Source organism: Trichosurus vulpecula, chromosome 9, assembly GCF_011100635.1.
Source record: "Trichosurus vulpecula isolate mTriVul1 chromosome 9, mTriVul1.pri, whole genome shotgun sequence".
NCBI classification, from domain to species: domain Eukaryota; kingdom Metazoa; phylum Chordata; class Mammalia; order Diprotodontia; family Phalangeridae; genus Trichosurus; species Trichosurus vulpecula.
Window position 1 is genome coordinate 115,563,221 of NC_050581.1, and position 22,294 is coordinate 115,585,514.

The following is a 22,294-nucleotide window of genomic DNA, read 5'->3' on the forward strand; positions in this document are numbered from 1 at the left end:
GTCTGACCCTTTCTCAGCCCTGCCTGCCAAGTTCACAAAAGTTCTTCAGAAGACTGAAGCCACAGAAGGGTCTGTGGTCACTCTACACTGTGAGTTGAGTAAGGCAGCCCCGGTGGTTTGGAGGAAGGGGCCAGAGAAGCTTCAAGCCAGTGACAGATACAGTCCAAGGCAAGATGGGGCTGTGTGTGAGCTGGTGATTCACAGACTAGACATGGATGATGCTGGAGACTACACCTGTGTGTGTGGAGAAGAGAAGACCAAAGCGACCTTGACTGTCAAGGGTAAAGACCATGTGTTGGAAAATCACCTCATTGTTCAGTTGTGTGTCCAGCATTGCCTTGTCCCTGAGTTCAGGCCATCAGTTATGTCTCCTTTTGATGTCTGCTCCTTTCTTTGGCCCTGTTTCATAGCTCCTCTATGATTCCTCAGTCTGCTAGACCAAGGGAAGGCTCCATTCATAACTCATTCCCATTTCCTATTCCTCCATCTTTGTTTTCCCATCCATTGAGTCTATGTCTAGCCACCCCCTGACCTACAGGGAGTCTCATGTTCCCTACGTCTGTCTGACCCTTTCTCAGCCCTACCTGCCAAGTTCACAAAAGTTCTACAGAAGACTGAAGCCACAGAAGGGTCTGTGGTCACTCTATACTGTGAGCTGAGTAAAGCAGCCCCTGTGGAGTGGAGGAAGGGGCCAGAGAAGCTTCAAGCCAGTGACAGATACAGCCCAAGGCAGAATGGGGCTGTGTGTGAGCTGGTGATTCACAGACTGGACATGGATGATGCTGGAGACTACACCTGTGTGTGTGGAAAAGAGAAGACCAAGGCGACTTTGACTGTCAAAGGTAAAGACCATGTGTGGGAAAATCACCTCCTTGTTTGGTTGTCTGTCCAGTGTTGCCTTGTCCTGAGTTCAGGCCATCTATGATGTCTCATTCCTACATCTTCTCTCTTTTTTGATTCTATCACCCTGCTTCTCTGTCACTCCTCAGTCTACTGAGCCAAGTGAAGGCTTCATCATTAACTCATCCTCATGTTTTATTCTCTCCATCTTTCTGTTTTCCCCTTCATTGTGTTCATGTCCAGCCATCCTTTCCCCTCCAGGGAATCTCATGTTCTCTATATCTGTCTGACCTTTTCTCAGCCCTACCTGCCAAGTTCACAAAATTTCTACAGAAGACTGAGGCCACTGAAGGGTCCATGGTCACTCTACACTGTGAGTTGAGTAAGGCAGCCCCGGTGATTTGGAGGAAGGGGCCAGAGAAGCTTCAAGCCAGTGACAGATACAGCCCAAGGCAGGATGGGGCTGTGTGTGAGTTGGTGATTCACAGACTGGACATGGATGATGCTGGAGACTACACCTGTATGTGTGGAGAGGAGAAGACCCAGGCGACCTTGATTGTCAAGGGTAAAAATGATGTGGGGGAATGAGCCTGTGGTTTGGTTGCCTGTCCTTTTTGATGCCTTGTTGCTCACCCCCACCCGTCCATGCCCATTGATTCTCTCCTCTTGTGTTGTGTTTTTTGTCATGTTCCTTTAGTATTATTTTTCAGCTGCTCTGTGCCAACCCAACAGGTTGTTCTCAGAAGGAAATGTCCTTGTCCAAATCTCAGAGTCTTGTGCTCAGTACCTACCCTCTCTCCTTTTCTGTTTTCCCTTTTTGTTGTTTATGTTCACCTGCTCATTGCCCTCTGCGGAATCTCATGTTTTCCATTACGTGTCTGTCCAGCCCTTCCTGCCCAGTTCACACAGGTTCTGGGTGCTGTTGAAGCCACAGAGGGGAATAAAGTCACCCTGAGGTGTGAACTGAGCAAGGTAGCCCCTGTGGAGTGGAGGAAGGGGCCAGAGAAGCTTCGAGCCAGTGACAGATACAGCCCAAGGCAGGATGGAGCTATGTGTGAGCTGGTAATCCATAGGCTAGACATGGATGATGCTGGAGACTACACCTGTGTGTGTGGAGAGGAGAACACCACAGCGATTCTGACTGTCAAGGGTAAAGAGGATGTGGGGGAAAATCTGCCTCTGCCTTCATTTCATTGTTACTTTGTCCCCCAGTCCAGTGGCTTCCATGTTCTCCATACCATTGCTTCTCTCGTCTTTTCCATGTGTCTCTTTGTATCTTGCCTCCTTCCTATATTTCCTCTGTTTTATTTGCTCCCTACCCATAATACCTTTGCCACTCCTGGCTGACCCAAGAGAAGACCCCAGGTCAATAACATTTCCTGTTTACATCCTCTCCGGCTTTTAGTAATCCTGTCTCTTCTACCTATGAATCTTCCTACCTCTGAACTTGTGTTCTCTATGTCTTGTCATCTCTAGCATTGTCTTGGGGCCCCACCCCATATATGTCATTGAATGTCTTGCTGTCCCCATCCATGACTCTCTATGCTGTCACCTTCCTATATTCCCAATGCCCAAAAGCTAGACATGTTTAAAGCTCATTCCTTGCCTGTTATCCCCACTGCTTGGTCCTCAGATGCTCCCTTTGTGTTTTCCATTCAAAGGTGGCTCTTGGCCACTTGCTCCCTGACCTCAGAGGAGGCTCACATTATCCACATCTGTCTGACCATTTCCCAGCCCTCCCCAACAAGTTCACAGAAGAACTCCACATCACAGAAGCCACAGAAGGGACCATGGCCACACTGCGCTGTGAACTGAACAAGGCAGCCCCTGTAGAGTGGAGAAAGGGATCACAGATGCTTCAAGACAGTGACCGATACAGACTGAGGCAGGATGGGGCTGTGTGTGAGCTGGTGATCCACAGGTTGAACATGGAGGATGCTGGAGACTATACATGTGTGTGCGGAAAGGAGAGAACCACAGTGACGCTGATTGTGAATGGTACATAGAAATAGATTTGGGTATGGTGGAGAGAGTCCTTTGCCTTAACTTGAACTCAAGAATACCTGGGTTCAAATCCTGAATCACTTATTTGATATGTGACCTTTAGCAAACCTTTGGGCCTCAATCTTCTCATCTGCAGAATGGGAATAATTATATTGTAACCACAATTGGATGTTGTGAAGAAAGTGTTTTTTAAACAAAATTCTCTAGAAATTGTTACCAAACAAATGCCAGTGTTCTGCTTAGATGTATGTGTAGGATTAGCTCATGATTGAATAGGAAATCTTGGGCAGTAGAGGATGATGGCAATCCCAGACAGGACTTACTCAGGTGGGGACAAGGGCAGAGATTATTCATGTTGTGGCAGTAGTAAAAGCCCTGCATTTGGAATCAGAGGATGAGAGTTCAGTTCTTAGCTGTGCTACTTACTTCTTGTCTCCTCATCTTTAAAATGAGGGCGTCGTATGAGAGGATCTATAAGGCCCATTTCAACTCTCTTGTTCTTGTGTAGTCTTTTTTAAGTCATTTCTAACTCTATGTGACCACTTTGGGGGTTTTCTTGGCAAAGATACTGGAGTGGTTTGCCATTTCCTTCTCCAGTTCATTTTACAGATGAGGAAACTGGGGCAAACAGCGTTAAGTGAGTTACCCAGGGTCACACAGCTAGTCCATGTCTGAAGCTGGATTTGAACTAAAGAGAAGGCTTCCTGATTCCAGGTCCAGTATTGTATCCACTGTGCCACCTAGCTGCCCTCCTTTCAACTCTATGACCCTATGAATTCTACTCTTCCCCTCCCCTTCCCCAAATTTACAGAAAAAGAAACTCAAGCCCAGATAGAAGTGACTGGCCCAAAGTCACTAGGTGAATAGGATCTGGGCTAAATAAAACCTTTAGTTTTCTCTCCAGACCTCAGTGGAATAAATTTCCTGTTCTGAGAGTGAGATACACTGATCCCTCTACCCTGCTCCTCCTACCTGCAGCCCAAACGGTGGTGTTCCGGAAACCCCTGAAGAGCCAGCAGGCTGAGGAGGGTGGGACAGCTACCCTTCGGTGTGAACTCTCTAAGCCTGAAGCCCCAGTGATCTGGAGCAAAGGTGGCCTGGAGATTCAGGCCGACGAGAGGATCCAGGTACGCCAGAGGGGCTGTATTGCTGAGTTGCTGATCAGCCACCTGCAGCTGGAGGACACAGGTGACTACAGTTGTGATTGTGGTGACCAGACCACCAGCGCCACCCTGACTGTCAAAGGTGAGTACGGCTAGCCGGCTGTGGCCAAGAGACAATCAGACCTAGCACACTAGACCCTGTTCAGGGCATCTGGGTGGAAGAGGGTGACATGGAAGAAGGAAGGGATGGGAGTGCCAGTGTGTACGAGCATTTGGACTGGAGAGAGGTGGCAGCCCCCAGTTCAAGTTAAATAAAGTTAGCAAGCATTTATTAAGTGCCTACTATGTATCAGGCACTGTGTACTGAGGATACAAAGAAAAGCAAAACCCAGTCCCTGTCCTCCAGGAGCTCACAGTCTAATGGGGGAGAAAACAGACAAACAACTATGTATCAACAAGATTTTTTTTTAATGGAGAACACTTCTCAGAGGGAAGGCACTAGCTTTAAGGGGGACTAGGAAAGGCTTCCTGCAGAAAGTGGGATTTTAGCTGAAACTCGAAGGAAACCAGGGTACAAAAGCCAGGATGTAGAGATGAAGAGGGAAAGAGTTCCAGGTGTGAGGGACAGCCATGGGAAATGCCTGGAATCAGGAGATAGAGCGTTGTATGTAGGAACATCAAGGTCAGTGCCACTGGATTTCAAAGTTTGGGGGAGGGGGAGGAAGGAGAGGTAAGAAGATTCTAAAGGCAGGAAGGAGTTCACTCTTAGGGAGCCTGCGATCAGAGGGGAGAAAGGACTTCCATGGAGGAGCAGGAGTTACCTACAAAGGAAAGTAGATAAGTGTATAGATATGTGCATCCCTTACAGAGAGCAGTTATAGGAATTCCAGACAGCTCAGCATTCTATTCTGTTCTACTCAAATCAATTCAGCAAGTACTTATGTAGGTGTCTACAGCCATGAGAATATGGCATTTGATGTCCAGTCAACCCAGGAAAACTTCCTGGATGAGGAAGAATTATTTAGGACCAGCTTGACTGGTAGGAGATCAAGCAGTCCTATTGATCAATAAATATTCATTAAATTCTTAGTGCCAGCACTATCCTAGGTACTGGGACTACAAAGAAATGCAGAAGCAACCCCTGCCCTCAAGGAGCTCACATTCTAATGAATGCAAATCATCTGTTTTCTAGTAGATGATTTGAGAGGTGAAAAGTGGGTTGAGACTTTGAGAAAATGAGGTCTCTGTGGTGTGTTTGGTGAGGGGAGGTTTCCAGAGCTCTGGGGATGGCTAATGGGATCTGCAGCACTGTGGGTAACAACTGAAAGACTCTGAGATCACAAGGGTGAGCCTTCTTTCTGAGCCCCCGGAAGAGCAATCCCCAGTCTTGGCATCATCCCCTCCACCCTTGTAGCCCTGCCTGTGGTGTTCCATAAGAAGCTGCGGGCCCAGGATGGGGAGGTGGGCTCCACCGTGCGGCTGCACTGTGAGGTCAGCAAGGAGGACGCGAGCGTGGAGTGGAGGAAGGGAGCGGTACAGCTATTCCCCTGCGCCAAATATGAGATGGTGGTCAAGGGGACCACGGCCGAGCTCCTCATCCATGATGCTGAGCAGGAGGACACGGGCGACTACACATGTGATACGGGGGACCAGCAGACCACTGCCACCCTTACAGTGAATGGTGAGCATGATAGCTCTCTGGTATCTTCTCCCTCCTCCTCCCTCTGATCCACATGTCTCTAATCCTCATCACTAACCTATGCTTATTCTCACCCCTGAGACATACATTAGAATCGGTGATGAGGATAGGGTTTTCCATGGCCCCACCACCCTTACTTCCAATTCATGTCTGTCCATCCTATCTCTACCTATAGGAGTGGGTCTACCAGTCTGCCCACCTCTCCAATCAAATCAGCCCAAATCACTTTTCCCAGAAGGCCTTTCTAGGTGAACCCTACCCACTTTCAATCACTTTATCCTCAGTGCTAGAGGACAAGTTACACTGCAGGCATAGTTCCATTTTCAAAACAGAGATTTCTTGAAAGTTTTGAATAAATCACAAAATTCTAGTAATCCCAAAACACCAAGGCTAGAAAGGATCCAAATTAGCAACCCCATAATCCAGATCCCTTATTTTACAGGAGAAGGAACAGAGACTTAATGTAACTTGCCCAGTACTAGGCTCTGGGTCATGACAAGGGTGGGAAAATCAAATTTGATCAAATAAAAGTCCTGCCTTCCCATTGGTTTACATGCTGCTTTTGGAGCTATTCGAATGACTGTTTCTTGAATACTGTGCAGTACTGAAACGCTGAGTGCATACTAGTCTCAGGGCTGAATGGCACCTAGCACAGTGGGGAGAATAGAAGCCCCAGCCACGCAGTAGATATAGAAGGCAAGAACTTTGCCCTCGAGAGCCCTACAATCTAACTGGAATGCAAAGTGAATAGAAGAGACACAGCCTGCTATCTGTTCCAAAGCACCAACATGAACACATAAAGCAGAACCCAGCATCCCTCCACTGCCATCCTCCTCTGGCACTTTGATTTGGCATGGAGCGGACCTTAGGCGCTGAAAGACTGTGCCATCAGGTTTTAGAAAGCAGGATGAGAATTCAGTCCCAGCCCAAAGGTAGACTGCTTCTGCTGTCTGAGGACCAGCCTGATTATGTATGGAGGGACTTGTCATCCCTCCAGAGGGTTGGCCACCGTGGAAAGAACTTAGTCTGCTTGTGGCAACTAATTAAGAATCATCTACTAAGATGTGGAGGGATTGTGCTTAATGTCACTAGTGGGAAAAACCCACATTGTCAAGATTCTGAATCCTTAGACTCTTAGTATACACTCCAAGCCCCTTAGTACTTGATGGAGGTAAACTAAAGGAATGAGCGCACAGGAAGGGAGTCAATCCAGAAGGCTCCCTGGAGGAGGTGAGTTTCAGGTGAACTCTTGATGGAAGGTAAGGAGCATGGTATTTCAGGTGGGAGGTTGTGGGGTGAGTTAGCAAGTTATTTGCAAGAAGACAAATGACAGGTAAAGGGGAGAAGCCAGCACAGGGTAAAGGTGAGATGACAGTTGACCGGGGAACCTTGAGAGGCCAGGCTGGGAAGTTTTAGGTTGATCCAGTGGGTGACTGGGATCACTACACGGCCTCAAGAAGCCTCTATCTTACTACTTCTAAGTACCCCTCCCCCATGCCTCACCCCATAGCCCCCAAGCCCAAGTTCAAGACCCGGCTGCATAGTGAAGAGCTGGAGGAAGGCAGTACAGCCCGACTGCACTGTGAGCTGAGCATGGCCCAGACCACTGTTGAGTGGAGGAAGGAGGGTGAACTGCTCCGGTCTGGTTCCAAGTATGAGATGAGGAAGGAGGGAAGTGTCTGTGAGCTTCTGATACATGGACTGGAGGCCAAGGACACTGGCGAGTATGCCTGTGTGGCAGGTGATCAGAAGACCCTGGCTACAGTCAAGGTGAAAGGTAAATTCCACTTCTTCTAGGAGCACCCTAGAAGGGTACATGAAGGGGCCACTAATCTTAGAAGGTCAGAGCTGGAAAAGACTTGAGGACATGGAAGGGCAGGGTAGAAGGGACCTGAGGGTGTAGAATGTTAGAGCCAGGTGGGACCGTCAAAAGACAGAATGTCAAAGCTGTAAAGCATCTTAGAACATAGAATATTAGAGCTGGAAGGGATCTGAGGGCATAGAATGTTGAAGCCAGGGTGGGACCTTAAAAAGACAGAATGTCAAAGCTGAAAAACATCTTAGAACATAGAATGTCAGAGCTGGAAGGGACAAGAGAGCAGAGAATGTTAGATAAAGAAGAGACCAGAGAACAGAGAATGTTAGCTATAGAAGGGACCAGAGACCAGAGAATGTTTTCAACCACCACCATTACCATTTTAGAAATGAAGAAACAGGTTTCACATCTAGCCAGCAGCTGAGTGGGGCCCTGACCTCAAATCTCCTGGCTCAGTGAAATTCTCTTTCCACCACACTATGCTGTCTCTTTAGTCTGCCATGTCACCAAACAATTATTTATGGAGTCCCTGCTGTATGGTGTAGTGAATAGGGTGCTGGGCCTGGAGTGGGGAAAACCCGAGTTCAAAGCCTATCTCAGACACTTACTGGCTGTGTGACCCTGGATAAGTCAGTTAACCTCTGTCTGCCTAACTTTCCTCAACTATAAAATGTGGATAATAATAGCACCTATCTCCCAGGGCTGTTGTGAGGAATCAATGAGATAATATTTATAAAGTGCTTAGCACTGTAGCTGGCAGGCTGTAGGAGGTGCCTAAGAAATGCTTCTCCTCTGTGTCCTGCCCTAATGAGGCGCAATGAGGAATGAATGTATAATAATAATAGTAATCTCTGTTTCTAGAACACATTTCTACTCACAGCACTTACTTCACAGCTCTGTGTGGGAGTTGGCATAAATATTGTCATCCCAGTTTCAAAGATGAAGGAACAGAGAGGGAGGAATGACTTGCCCACGGTCACAGAAACTGGAGCTAGAACCCAAGTCTCCTGTCCCCAGCTCTCCAAACTGCTCCATATAAGACAGAAAAGGTCTGAACCTTTTCTTCCAAGTAACTCGTTAGCTGGGGAGGCAAGATGCAGACACAAAAGACAATTACAAAAAACCAAGAGGCAGGTGTGGGGCATGATTTGTAATATATATTTATGAACCTTCTCCTGCCTCCTGTGATTATAGAGAAACAGAGCCAGGACAAAGCATGGGAGTGGTCCAGGAAAGTTTTGAAAATTGTGTATATCCTTCAAGTGTCCCAGTTCACTGGAGGCTTTACCCTAACACATGTCATGATGGGTACAATGACAATCCCTCTAAAGGGGGACCTTCTGGTATGAAAAAAAGTCCCATGAAAGAGTGTCCTTCACTGCTCCTTGCTGTGTGCTGTGCAATCCTGGCTAGGTCTGCCTTTATGGAAACCAGAAGGAAACTCCCACATTCTAGCTTCTGTGCTTGAGTGAGCTTCCTTTCTCCTCTGATCTTTGGTCTCTCCCTGTCTACTGGCTCCTTTCCTGCAGCTTTCAAATATGCCCAAATCTCCTCCATCCTTAAAAAACTTACTTGACTGCACTTATTAGAGTCTCATAGCTTTCTTCCTTTTCATAGTTTAATTCCTGGAAAAGCCATCTACACTCACTGCCTCCACTTCCTCTCCTCTCCCTCTCTTCTCAACTCTCCAATTAGACTTCTGTCTTCATCATTCAACTGAAATGGCTCTCTCCAAAGTTACCTATGATCTCTTACTTGCCAAATCCCATGATCTTTCCTCTTTCCTCATCCTTCCTGACCTGACTAGAGTCTCTGATACTAGTGACCACATTCTCCTGGATGTCTCTTTTCTAGGTTTTTGTGACTGCGCTCTCTCTTCTCTCTCTCTCTCTCTCTCTCTCTCTCTCTCTCTCTCTCTCTCTCTCTCTCTCTCTTTCTCTCCCCCACCTTTCTTCTCTCTTTCCTCTCTCCTCCTCCCCCTCTTCTTTTCCTCCACCTGTTCCTCCTCCTCCTCCTCTGCTTCTTCTTCTTCTTCTTCTTCTTCTTCTTCTTCTTCTTCTTCTTCTTCTTCTTCTTCTCTCCCTCCCTTCCTCTCCCTCTCTCTCCCCTCCTCTTCTCCCCTCCCTTCCTTCTGCTCATCTGTCTGCTCCTTCAGCCCCTTTGCTGTATCATATACCCCAAGATTCCAACCTGAACTCTCCTCTCCTCTCTCTCTGTGTTCCCTAGGTGATCTCATCAGCTCTAGAGTGATCACTCTCTAGGCAGAGCACTCCCAGATTGACATATCCAGTCCTAGTTTCATGAACTTCAGTCCCACATCACCAACTACTATAGGCATCTTAAATTCAACATGTCCAGATCAGAGATCATTACCTCCCCACCCCACCCCCAGTCTGCCCCTCTTCCTAACTTCTTGTTTCTCTCAAACCCCCACCAGCCTTCTAATCACCTAGGTTCATGACCTTAGAGTGATCCTAGATTCTTCAGTCCCCTTCACCCTCATATCCAATCGGTTGCCAAGTCTTGTCAAATCAAAGTCTGTAACATCTTTGACATTAGTATCTTTGTCTCCACTCACATGGCCTGATCACCTCTCTCCTGGATGATTACAGCTGCCTTGTAATTAGTCTCTCTGCTTCAAATCTCTCCCCTTTCTAATCCATCCTCCACATGGCTTCCAAAGTGATATTACTAAAAAGCAGATCTGATGATGTCACTTCACATTGATGCCTTTAGCATCTCATTTTTAAGAGCCTTCCATCCCTCTTGGACTGAGTCCCTGCTCTGCGGAGTTTTAAGCCATAGTACTCGAAGGGTCTTTTTTCTAGATACTTTTAAGTCCACTCTCTCCAAATTGGTGTTTCCTTAATGTTTTCCTCCACTGGGTGTTCCCTATGCCAATGACATCATATGGACAGTCCCTATCCCTATATCTTTCCATAGTCATATTCCCATGATAATTTTCATCCCATGAAGCATTAAGGACATCTCTGAGGTCAAATTTGCCCCTTTATGTTAAAATCTCTTAGTTACTTCATTTCTTACCCATACATTGTACATTTATGTTTGGAGACTTGAGGCCATGAGTTACACCTCTGACTTCTTGGATACTATCTCTTGTGAACAATCTGCCCTTTTGTGCTACTATATTTCTCCTTCTGTTCAGTTCAGGCTTACCATGTGTGCAGTTTTCTCCTTCCCCTTCCCCTTTCATTTTTGATGTTTACTCTCAATCAGATTCTTAAGGGTCCAGGAAGATTTCCAGCCCTTATGAAGTATACTCCATTCCCTGACCATTCCTACATTTTAAACCATGGTCTAGAAATCTCAATCTTATTGTCAGGTACCATTCCCTTAACCAGCTCTTCACTTCCCAAAACCAACTTTCATTTTGGAAATGACAGTAATGAAAATACCACAAATGCCCTAAGATCTTTATTTTCTTGATCAAGAGTTAAAAATCCCTAAAATGCACAGTAATTTCCTCTGGCTGGAATCATTGGTCTCCAAATGAATTTCTAGGAGAGGAAAGGGCTCATCATATTTGCTGTAGAAGTCAGACTTCAAATCTGGTGCTGTCTCCACACACAGATGTGGCCACAAGCAATGAGGAATTCACAAGGGCACAACAAGTGCCCATCAGTGTCTTCCTTGAGGACAGTCACTGTGTTTACCAATCTTCTGTCCAATTTTGTGATTTCCTCCAGATTCATTCAGCAGGATAAGAATAGGAACAAAGGAAGTGGATAGTGGGAATAATCCATGGTTGGGGTTTGTCAAGGCATGACAAGAATAAAGGACAACATAGAATAGAATGGGCTCACCAAGAAGTCAATATTAGGAAGAGAGGAGAGGGAGTGGTGGATGTTCTGGGTTAGTTCTAAGGGGAAAAAAAGACTAAGCATGGGAGTTAGTAAAATTTCTTTGGAGTTAAGGGGCTGTGCTCATGGATATTCATTAATCACTTGAGCCATCTTGATCTACATATCCTCCTTCCCACTCATGGATGAAAGGGCTGATCTAACCAGCCTGGATCAAAAGTGGAGATGCTAGAGTAAATTGAGGGAGACTTTCAGTGACCTTTCCATCCCCCTCTCCCTTTTGCCTTTATCCCAGAGCCTGAAGTAACCATTGTCAAAGGACTGACAAACATGGAGGTATTCGCCGATGAGGACGTTGAGTTTCGCTGTGAGGTATCCAGGGAGCAAACAGGGAACGTGGAGTGGAAGCTTCAGGGCCTGGCCTTGCAGACCAATGAGATGAATGAGATCTCCGTTGTGGGAGGCCGGGTGCACACACTGAAGCTGAGGAATGTCACACCAGAGGACACCGGTACCATCTCCTTCTCTGTGGGCCAACACACATCAACAGCCGAGCTCATCGTCAAAGGTAGCTGGGTTGGGCTCTGCCTGGGAGAAAGTTGGGAGAAACCAGGACATGGGGGAACACAAACTTCCAGCAGTGAGGTCAGCTGGGATGTTGAAACAATCCCAATCGATCAACAAATACTCCCTGAGAATCTACCATATGTCTAGACCTCTGCTATGTACTAGCCACACAAAGGACTCAATTCAACACAATATTATTAAGCATCTACTTGGTACGGAATACTGTACTACTTGCTGGGGGAGACATAACGTTCAGATTCAGTACAATTCAGCAAGCATTTATTAAGTGACTACTGCATGTAAGACTTTTTTCTGGGTATTGTTGATAAACAGAATGTTTTAAGACATAAACTCTGCCCTGGAGGAGTTTACATTCTAATATTAGTGAGAATATAATCCTTCTCAAGGGAGTAAACTGTGACAGGGCAAAGGAGAGGTGTAAACATGGTGCCCTAGGAAATTGAGGAAGGAGAGATCACTTTTAGCTGAAGTTGGGGGGATGGGTGGGATAAGGGATCAGGAAAGGCTCTGCGGAAAACGTAGCCCCTAAGCTGGACCTTGATGGAAGAGGATTTTGATGTGTGGAGATGTGGCAAGGGGGAGCTCTAGTCATGGAGGAGCAACCTCCATAAACAGTGCTATGCTAGAGCTGGAGCTGATTGTTAAATTTTCAGTGTGAACATTTACACCTCAGAAATTGGCAAATACTACAAATCAAGGCTTGATTTATTGTTTTGTTGATTGTCTAGACTTGAGAAAGTGATGGAGAAAATGTCAGAAAAGCAGATTCAACTTAAAAGTGTGTTGTGCATACATTCCTTGTCCCACCCCCACCACCAAGCTGGTTGTGAAATATTTACCAGCACACCCCTGAACACGAGTACAGCACCAGAGAAGGTGATAATCTAATTAAGGAGAGAGGGCATACCATCGTATCACTCTGGATAAGTCACGACTTCTCTGAACCTCAGTTACTCCATCTCTAAAATAGAGAAAATTATTACTGTACTACCTATCTCAAGGCTATTATGAGGAGAGTATTTTAAAAACCCTACAGTGCTATGCAGATATGAGGTATATGTGGAGAAAAATTCAGATCCTAACTTGGATGTAACATGCTCTGTGAAGAACTTTTCCCTTTCTCTCAGGCAGCAAAGTGGTTCAGTGGCTAGAGCACTGGACCTGGAGTCAGGAAGATCTGAGTTCAAATCTGGCCTCAGACACTTACTAGCTGTGTGACCCTGGGCAAGTCACTTCTCTTGCAAGCCTCAGTTTCCTCATTTGTAAAATGGGGATAATAATAGCACCACCTCCCAAGATGTGGGGACCAAATGATATAATCTTTGTAAAGCACTTTACATCCTTAAAGCACTATGTAACAGGGCAGCTAGATGGCACAGTGGATAGAGTGGAGTCTGAAGTCAGGAAGACTTGAATTCAAATGCTGGCTCAGACACTTAACTAGCTGTGTGTTAACTAGCTATGTCACATAACCCTGTCTGCCTCAGTTTCCTCATTTGTAAAATGAGCTGGAGAGGGAAATGGCAAACCACTCTAGTATCTTTGCCAGGAAAAACCCAAATGGGGTCACGAAGAATTGGACATGACTGAAAGGAGTGAACAACAAATACAAAAACTCTAAATAAATACTGGCTGAAAATGGTCTCTTCTCAAATTTCTAGCACTCTGCCTAGATCTCACCTTTATACTTATCTCACTTTCCCTTTTACATCATAGTCAATAAACATGTATTAAGCACCAACTGTATTCCAAACACTGGTGTTTGGGTGTGTCTTTACTCTCTATTAGATTGTGGGCTCCTTGAAAACAGGGTCTGTGTCAAATCAACCTTAGTATATCCCCAGGTCCTAGCATCTATTTTTGCATATAGTAGGTGCTTAATAAATGTCTGTTGAATGAAAATGTTCATTGGATTGGCTGGAAGGGGTGGAATCTTCTTCCTAAGAATAGTTTGGTGATAACAATCTGCCAGGGAGAAATGGTTGTTTGTCCTTCATTCTCAAAGAATACCATGACTTCAGGGAGGTGATGCCATGACATGCAAATGAATTGGATTTAAGTGAGGGAGGGCTGTGCAAAGTCACCAGCCTCACTTTCTCCTCCGGAGCCATCTGGGACCAGTGTCAAGGCATAGGTCAGGATGACTAGAGATGGCCCTGGATGCAGTGAGAGACCTTGACCTTTTTAGGCTAAGGTCTTTAAAAAAATTTTTTTTAATTGGCTGAGGCAATGATCATTCAGTGATTAAAGCTAGGTAAGAAAAGAGGCAGAGAATGGCCTCTTTTACCTAGTCCAAAAAAAAAATCTGGGAAGGGAAAACCCTCCCACTTTCTGGCCACGACAGAAACAGTTGCTATTTACAATCATTCTGTGCCATCAAGGCCCAAACAATGACCAAGGGGACCAAGGGTGAACAGAAGAGAGAGTGACTGAATCACAAGATTAGGGAAAGCTTTGGACTTGATATCAGAAGACCCAGGTTCAAATCATAGCACTTCCAGTTCCTAGCTATGTGACCTGGGAAAGTCCCTACCTCTCTCTAGACCTCAGTTACAGACCCCATCTGTGAAGTGGGAGACTGGAGAGGATTGGAAAGGAGGATTGGGCTAGATGTCCTCTAAGATGCTCAAGGGACCTAAACTCCATGAATCAATGCTCCTAAGGCTCCCTATTATTCATCCCCTTTCTCCTTCCTTCCAGTTCCACCTCCTACCTTCTCAGAGAAGCTGCAGAACACGGAGGCCAAGGAAGCCTCCTCAGTCACCCTCCGCTGTGTGCTGGCCTCTGATGGGGCCCAGGTGGAGTGGAGGAAGGATGGGGATAAGATCACCCCCAGCGCCAAGTATGAGCTCCAACAGGAGGGCACTGTCCATACCTTGAGAATCCACCACCTCACCCCTGATGATGAGGGTGAATACACGTGCGAAAGCGGAAAGGAGAAAACAACAGCAGCTTTGACCGTTCAAGGTAGGAGAAGGCAGCGAGGACAAGGGACCTCAGAGGCAAAAGGTGGCAAGGGAAAGGGAAGGCTTACGCTGGTCTGTGGGTTCCTAGTCTTCTATACATTTTTTTGCATGTTGCCCTCCCTGTTAGATTGTAAGCTCCTCGAGGGCAGGGACTGTCTTTGGCCTCTTTTTGTAACCCATCACTTAGCACAGTACCTGGCACATAGTGGGCACTTTATTTATGCTATTGATTTATTGACTGAGTAAACCTGGCAAGACTTCCATTAAGGATAGACATAGAGAAGAGCTTACCCCAAGTGGAAGAATCATAACGCACTGCAGATATCTACAAAACACTTAGCATATTCCAAAGCACTTTTACATCCATTCTTTTTTTTTTAATGAGCATTTATCAAGTATCTACTCTGTGCCAGGCTCTGTGCTAAGTGCTTTACAAATATTATCTCATTTGCTCCTTACAATAAGCCTGGAACATTATTTCCATGTGACAGCTGAGAAAACAGAGCCACTGGAAGTTGTGTTCTACACAGTCACACCGTAACTGATTAAACTCTGATGCTTATTAGCTACGTGACCCTAGGCAAGTCACTTATTTATTTTGAGCCTCAGAGAATTGGACTAGATGATCTTCAAGGCACCCCCCCCCAGCTCTAATGTATTATGATCTTATAATTCTATACCCCAAAATCATTTGTAGGATATGGGAGGCAGTCAGTCTTCTGGGATGCAGTAGAGCATAAGCCCATCCCCAGGAGTGCTATAGAGTCAGTGTGTGCTGGTGTCCAGGTCAATTAGATCCTGCCCCATCCCTACTTTAACTCTGTCTGCTGCCAGAGTGCCTTGTCCTTGCTCCAACTCCGACCCCGAGCGTGACCCAGTATGTCTGTCCTCTGTATTCCCAGCTTCCCCGGCCCTCTTCAAGCGTGAGCTCCAGCCCCAGGTGGCCCCAGAAGGAGCTGTGGCCATTCTGCAGGCCGAGCTTACCAAGCCTGATGTGCCAGTCGTCTGGAAACGGGGATCCGTCCGACTTCAGCCCAGCGCCAAGTACGAGATGAGGCAGGATGGGGTGGTGGTGGAGTTGCTCATCCGAGACCTGCAAGCCTCAGATGCTGGCAGCTATACCTGCGACTCCAAGGACCAGCAGACAACAACTACTCTGAGCATCACAGGTGACCAGGGAGTGATCTCCCCATCCTCGTCGCCCATTCCTCCTACCCTCCAGGGATCCTCTCTGTACATTCTCCCTTCTCCATGACCCCTCCCACCAAGGGAATCCAAGTCTGCCTTTCCTAGGACATGTTTGAACTGGAGCCTTTAAATTTTCGAAGGCCAGAGATCTCAGAATATCACAGCATCATAGAATGCCAAGCTCATAAGAAAGCTGAGACATGTCTTTTTACAGTGGAGGATACTGAGGACCAAAGATGTCAGTGACTTGTCCAAGGTCACATGGCTATTAAGTCAGGGTCAGGCTCAAAACCCAAGCTGACTCTAAATCCACTGGTTCTAACTTCCCAACTGCATTTGTCTTTTTTCTTGTGTTAGAATGAGTTATCATTCTTTTTTCCTCTAGGATCTTCAAAAACCCATAAGCCATGCAGAATCAATTGGTGGTCATAGTATGGTGTTTAATTTTGTCAGTTAAGGATGTTGGGTGGGTCCTGGGACTAGACGGGGAGCCATGGGAGCACTGGACCAGAAGTCAGGAGGCCTGGGTCCAAGTCCCATTTCCACCATATGGCTGTGTGACCTTGGGCAAGTCACTTTGATTCTTTGGGTTTTAATATCCTCACCCATCTCTGGCTCAATCTATGAATCCGTGAAACTACAGCAAAAGAAACCTGGCCCCTCACCTTCCTGATGAGAAGGACCTAATCCCCGAGCTTAGGGACCCAGTTTCCATGGCTTCTTTCCCAGCCTTAATAAGCTGATGTCTAACTCTCTGTGACTGTCTCTCCTCAGCGCCTGAGGTCAGCATCGTTGAGCCCCTTCAGGATGTGAAGCTGTGCGAGGGGGAGGATGCCAAGTTTGTGTGCCGGCTATCGAGGGCCCCAGGGCAGGAGGTCCAGTGGCGCCTGGGCGGCGTGCCCCTCCAGTCCAATGAGATGAATGAGATCACCGTGGAGCGCGGCACCCTCCACACCCTCACTCTGCGCAAGGTGACAGTGGAGGATGCTGGTGTGGTCAGCTTTCATGTGGGGACCAGCAGCTCGGAGGCTCAGCTGTGCGTTGCAGGTCAGCTACCTTCACCCATCCCAGTGGGACCTACCAGTTAGCCTCCTAGTACACCCTAAGCCCTTAGGCACTAGTTTCTTCTCTTGGAAAAACATAATGAAAAGAACCCTGGAACAGAGAACCTGGGTTCTAATACCGCTCCTGCTGCCTACTGCTTGGGTCAGCTTGAACAAATGGCTTCTCCTCCATTGGGGCTCAGTTTCCTCATGTGGGAAATGGGGGCAGAGACCAAATGACCTCCTTCTGGGTTCTGTCTGAGAGCTCCTGTATCTCATCTCTCACCACCCCTCCTTTTCTGGCTGCCATTGCCAGCTTCTCCATCTGCCCTTTTCCTGGGAGCCCTTCCACTCTCCCCTCCATACCCACACACTCTGACCCATGAAGATCCCACGGTGTAACATGGCAATGAGAAGGGCTAAAGGCACCTTGGGGCATGTCAACAGAGGCAGGGGATCCAGAGCACAGGAGGGGGTAGTTGGAGGGTTCTCATCCAGCTCACGTACCACATGGAGGACTGTGTCCTGTTCTGGAGCCGCATTTTAGCAAGGACATTGACAGATCGAAACATTTTAAATACAGTAATAATAGCTAGCATTGACATAGTGCTTTAAGGTTTGCAGATTTTTATTTGCATTTATTTGCAATAAATATTTATTTATTCTGCAGATGTAATTGCTAATTAAGATGAGCTCATTGGATCCTCACAATGACCCTGGGCAGTTGGTATTATGATTAACCCCATTTTACAGATGAGGAAACAGGGGCGGGAAGTGGTTAAGTGACTTGCCCAGGGCCACACAGCTAATGCATACCTGAGGCAGGATTTGAACTCAAGTTTTCCAGAATTTCTACATCCAGCACACCCCCTGGTTTTCTCTACAGTTTACTTTCCCTCGCTCTCCCTCTCATTCACCCATTTACCTTGCACATCTACTGCATCAGGTGCACACCTACATAAATGCATAGGAAGCACACCTGATTATAGTAGAAATAGCATTGGGCTTGGAATCAGAAGACTTGAGTTCAGATCCTGGCCCTGTGACCCTTCACAAGTCACTTCTCTCTGAGCCTCTATTTTCTCCCCTACAAAATGAGTAGAAATACTATCTCGCACTACTTTACTTCAAGAGATTGCTGTGAATCACTTTGCAAGCCAGTGTGGCATGGTAGAGAGGGCACTAGACCAAGATGCACAAAGACCCGGGTTCAAATCCCACCCCAGACATTTACAATCTGTGTGATCTTAGGCAAGTCACTTAAACTCCGCCTGCTTCAGTTGAGGGTGTGGGACTTAATGGCCTCTATGGTTCCTTCTAGATCAAAATCTATGATCCTCGGATATTGAAATTATTATTACTGTCAGTAACAATATAATTCTGGCAATAAAGCTCTTTCTGTAAATATGATAAGAATAATACATTTACATAGCAATCAAATTACCCTCTAAGGTGGTAACACAAATATTTTTTACCCTCTTTTTTTTGGAGGGGTGAAGGCAGGGCAAGTGACTTGCCCAAGGTCACACAGGTAGTAAGTGTGTCAAATGTCTGAGGCCGCTTTTGAACTCAGGTCCTTCTGACTCCAGGGCCGGTGCTCTACCCACAGTGCCACCTAGCTGCCCCTCACTGCGCCACCTAGCTGCCCCTACCCTCATTTTAAAGATTCAGAAACCGAGGCTTGGGATAGTTTAGTAGCTTGCCTAGGGTTACACAAAAATAGAGTCAGAAATAGGACTGGAACTCAGGTCTTGGGACTACACATGCAGTGCTTTTGCCATCACGCCATAACAGCAGTAAAAGATGATGCGCTTTAAAGTTAAAAAAGTACTTTACACGTTATCTCGTTTGAGCTTTACAACCACCTGGGAGTGGGTAATCTAGGCAGTATTTTTTAGAGGAGGAAACAAAGCTCAGGTGGTTTTGCTGGCCTGCCCATGGTCACCAAGTGTCAGAGGCAGAATTTGAAACCAGGTCTTTCCTGCCTAGGGCTGCTCAGTGCTACTCTGTGATATAGGTGAAAGGATGGATGGGTGAAAAACAGTGCCAGCGACTGGAGAGGAGAAAGTCTCTGGTCTATCCCAGTGGATTGAAATTCTCAGATACATCATGGAAAGGCAAAGGCCAGGACACATTGATCTGAGCCTCAACAAAGTTAGTTATGTTTTGAATAAATGTAAATTGAACTGATCTGAACTAGAAATTCCTGCCCCCCCCCCCACAGCAGCACCTTCTGTATACTTCCAAGAAGAACTCCAAGATGTCACTTCAAAAGAGCAAGGCACAGCCACCCTATGCTGTGAAATTTCCACACCTGGCACCCCTGTGGAATGGAGGAAAGGAGGGCAGGTCCTAAAGGCCAGTGCCAAGTATGAGATCCACCAAGTGGGCACCCGGGCTGAGCTCATCATCCATACCTTGGAGGCAGAAGACGTTGGTGCCTACACCTGCATCGTTGGAGACAAGCAGAGCACGGCCACTGTCTCCGTACAAGGTTAAATAGGGGCATGGGGCGGGAGGGAAGGGGAGGGTCACAAGCTCAGAATTCTTAGATGGATGGTTATTTCTGAGGCTCTTGTCCTGTAGTGAACAAATGACCCTTAAAAAATAATCCTTAATGCTCATCTTAGGGATCTGAGTTCCCAGAAACAAGTTCCGAGAAGAAAACATGATTCCACTGAGACCACTTAAATATAAAGCAAATGTCACACCTAGGCTAGACCATTGTTCTAGCCTGAGATTTTGCCTGTTTGAGGGCTCCTAAGTAACATTTTGTAGGAGAATGTGGTGGCCTTCCAAGTTGTTAACCTTAAAAGATACATTAATTTTAGGGGAGAGACTTTTTCTGTTTGTGTTTTGGGGTAGAGGATATGGATGAGGGGGAGTAAGTGTGGATGAAGGGGAATCAGTAGAATTAGTTTTGTTCACACTTTCAATAAGCTGTAGACAAAATCCTATATCAAGGCCTTTTTATAAAGTTGAGTCACCATGATCTGTCTTGGCAAGGAATTCAATTCAGTTCAGTTCAGCAAAGTACCTACTATATGCCTGATGCTAGGAAAGAGACAAAGTTTGTTTTTTTTTAAATGACACAATCATTGCTATTGAGAACCTTAGATCCTACTAGGGAGATACATACATACAAACAAATAGGATAAAAAGGGAGAGCATAATGGGGCCACAGGAGAGACATAGACAAAGTGCTCTAGGAGAGCCATGTGGCCAGAGAGGTTCAAGGGAAGAGACCAGTCTCAGCGGGCAAGAAGGAACAAAGTGGGTGATTACACCTAATTAGATCACTGGACTTCTGATTTTAGGGGATTGACAATAAATGGATTTCTATACCATTTGCTTCAATTTCCATTTGGATGTATCAGGAATGTGCTCATTTCTAATTAAAGTCAGCTGATAAAATAGATAAAAATTGAAGGCGGCTAGCTAGCTGGTGCAGTGGTTAGAATTCTGCGCCTGGAGTCAGAAAGACCTGAGTTCCAATGTGACCTCAGACGCTTACTAGCTGTGTGACCTTGGGCGAGTCACTTAACTTCTGTTTGCCTCAGTTTCCTCAGCTGTAAAATGGGCATCATAATAGCACCTACTTTCCAGGATTGTTGTGAAGATCCAATAAGATGATGATTGTAAAATGTCTAGCCCAGTGCCTGGCACACAGTAGGCACTATATTAGCTATTATCATACTGTCATCCAGTCTCTGTTGAAAAAGTAGGACCTTTGCCCAAAATATATATTTAAGTCTTGTTCTTAAGTCCCGGGAGACTGTGCTCTCAGCCCAGGGAGCAATAGGTCAGTAAGATGTTTGCCGCTGCACTCAGACAGAAGGGTAAGAAGGCTAGGGTCTGAGAATCTTCCTTCAAAGCACCAGTGGAGGGCAAGGAGGATTTAGAAGGGGCCTGCAGAGAGTTTGTGTTGCCCGTGTTCCTGCCCATACCAGCCAACACTCAGGTGTGCCCTACGCATACTCATATCACCTCTGTCCTAGGAGAGGAAGTAGAAGGGCTGGAGAGGTGGATCCTCCTTCTCCAGGTTATCAGGGAAATGAAGGGGAGCTCCAAAAAGAGGGAAAATTGCTTCAGGGGATAAGAAGAAGCTAACCAACGTGAAGGAGCGGGGCAGAAATGATTGTCAGTGGTCTTTCTGTGATGGCAGAGAGCAGAAGATGTCTTCTGGGACTGGAAAAGGGCAAATGTCCCCATTTTTTACAAATGGAAGACGACAGAGTCCTCAGTGTATGGTACCTGACTTCTGTTCTGGCAAAACTCTAGAGCACATCATTAGAGGGATAGTTTGTGAGCATGTAGAAAGAAAGGTATGATCACTGAAAAACCAATGCAACGTAAAATTTTTCATTAAGAGATTTGCTTAACCAGTTGGACACCTTTACAGGGAGATGAGCCTTTGTTTGGGACTTTGATTGTATTTGTCTATGGAAGGTATGGGCAGGAGTCAAAAGATCTGGGTTCAAATTCTGCGCCTGACATTTATTAACTGTGGGATCTTGGAGAACTCCCTAAACCTACCAAGGCCATAGTTTGTTCACCTATAAAATGAGAGGGCTGAGCCAGATGACTTCTGAAATCATTTCTAGTTCTGAAACTGTAATAAGGGGAAGCAAAAGCCCCGGAAGGTTAGAGGTCTGTTTATGTAACAAACTTTAAGTTCATTTCTTTCCCTTTCTTTTTGCTCTTCAGTCATGTCTGACTTTTCATGACCCTGTAGACCATAGAGCACATTGATATTGTCCATGGAGTTTTCTTGGCAAAGATACTGGAGTGGTTTGCTGTTTTCTTCTCCAGTAGATAAAGGCAAATGGGTTCAGTGACTTGTCCAGGGTCACACAGCTAGTAAGTGTCTGAGGCTGCATTTGAGCTCAGGTCTTCCTGACTCCAGGCCCAGCTCTCTGTCCAAACCACAGAATAGTGTCAAAAGGCCAGACGCCCATATGGGTGTCTGGGGGTGAAAAGTGGGACCTACAAGAAGGTTTGTGGATAGCTCTACTAGCAGCCCCAAGTTTATTTCACTTCTGAGAGAAGTCAGAACTGATGGGTAGTTCTATGGAAGATTTTAGGACCTTGGGGAAATGGAATTCAAAGGAAATGAAGGGGAATGGTATTGATTGGTTATAGATTATTGTAAGTCCTTTATGTGTTTCCTGAATTTTTTATGGCTTTCTGTAAATCCTTTGAAATGATTTTGCATTTTCTATGAAG

General features: G+C 46.1%; 1 protein-coding gene across 1 annotated transcript in view; it reads left to right on the forward strand.

Annotated features, from left to right (window-relative positions):
* OBSCN (obscurin, cytoskeletal calmodulin and titin-interacting RhoGEF) overlaps window positions 1–22,294 on the forward strand; it is a 330,114-nt gene that overhangs the window by 163,130 nt on the left and 144,690 nt on the right. The window contains exons 57-65 of the mRNA XM_036739619.1: window positions 18–281; window positions 3,823–4,089; window positions 5,362–5,628; window positions 7,157–7,423; window positions 11,579–11,851; window positions 14,572–14,838; window positions 15,740–16,006; window positions 16,800–17,072; window positions 19,293–19,562. Of these exons, the coding sequence (XP_036595514.1) occupies window positions 18–281; window positions 3,823–4,089; window positions 5,362–5,628; window positions 7,157–7,423; window positions 11,579–11,851; window positions 14,572–14,838; window positions 15,740–16,006; window positions 16,800–17,072; window positions 19,293–19,562 (2,415 nt within the window). The remainder of the gene's footprint in view (window positions 1–17; window positions 282–3,822; window positions 4,090–5,361; window positions 5,629–7,156; window positions 7,424–11,578; window positions 11,852–14,571; window positions 14,839–15,739; window positions 16,007–16,799; window positions 17,073–19,292; window positions 19,563–22,294) is intronic.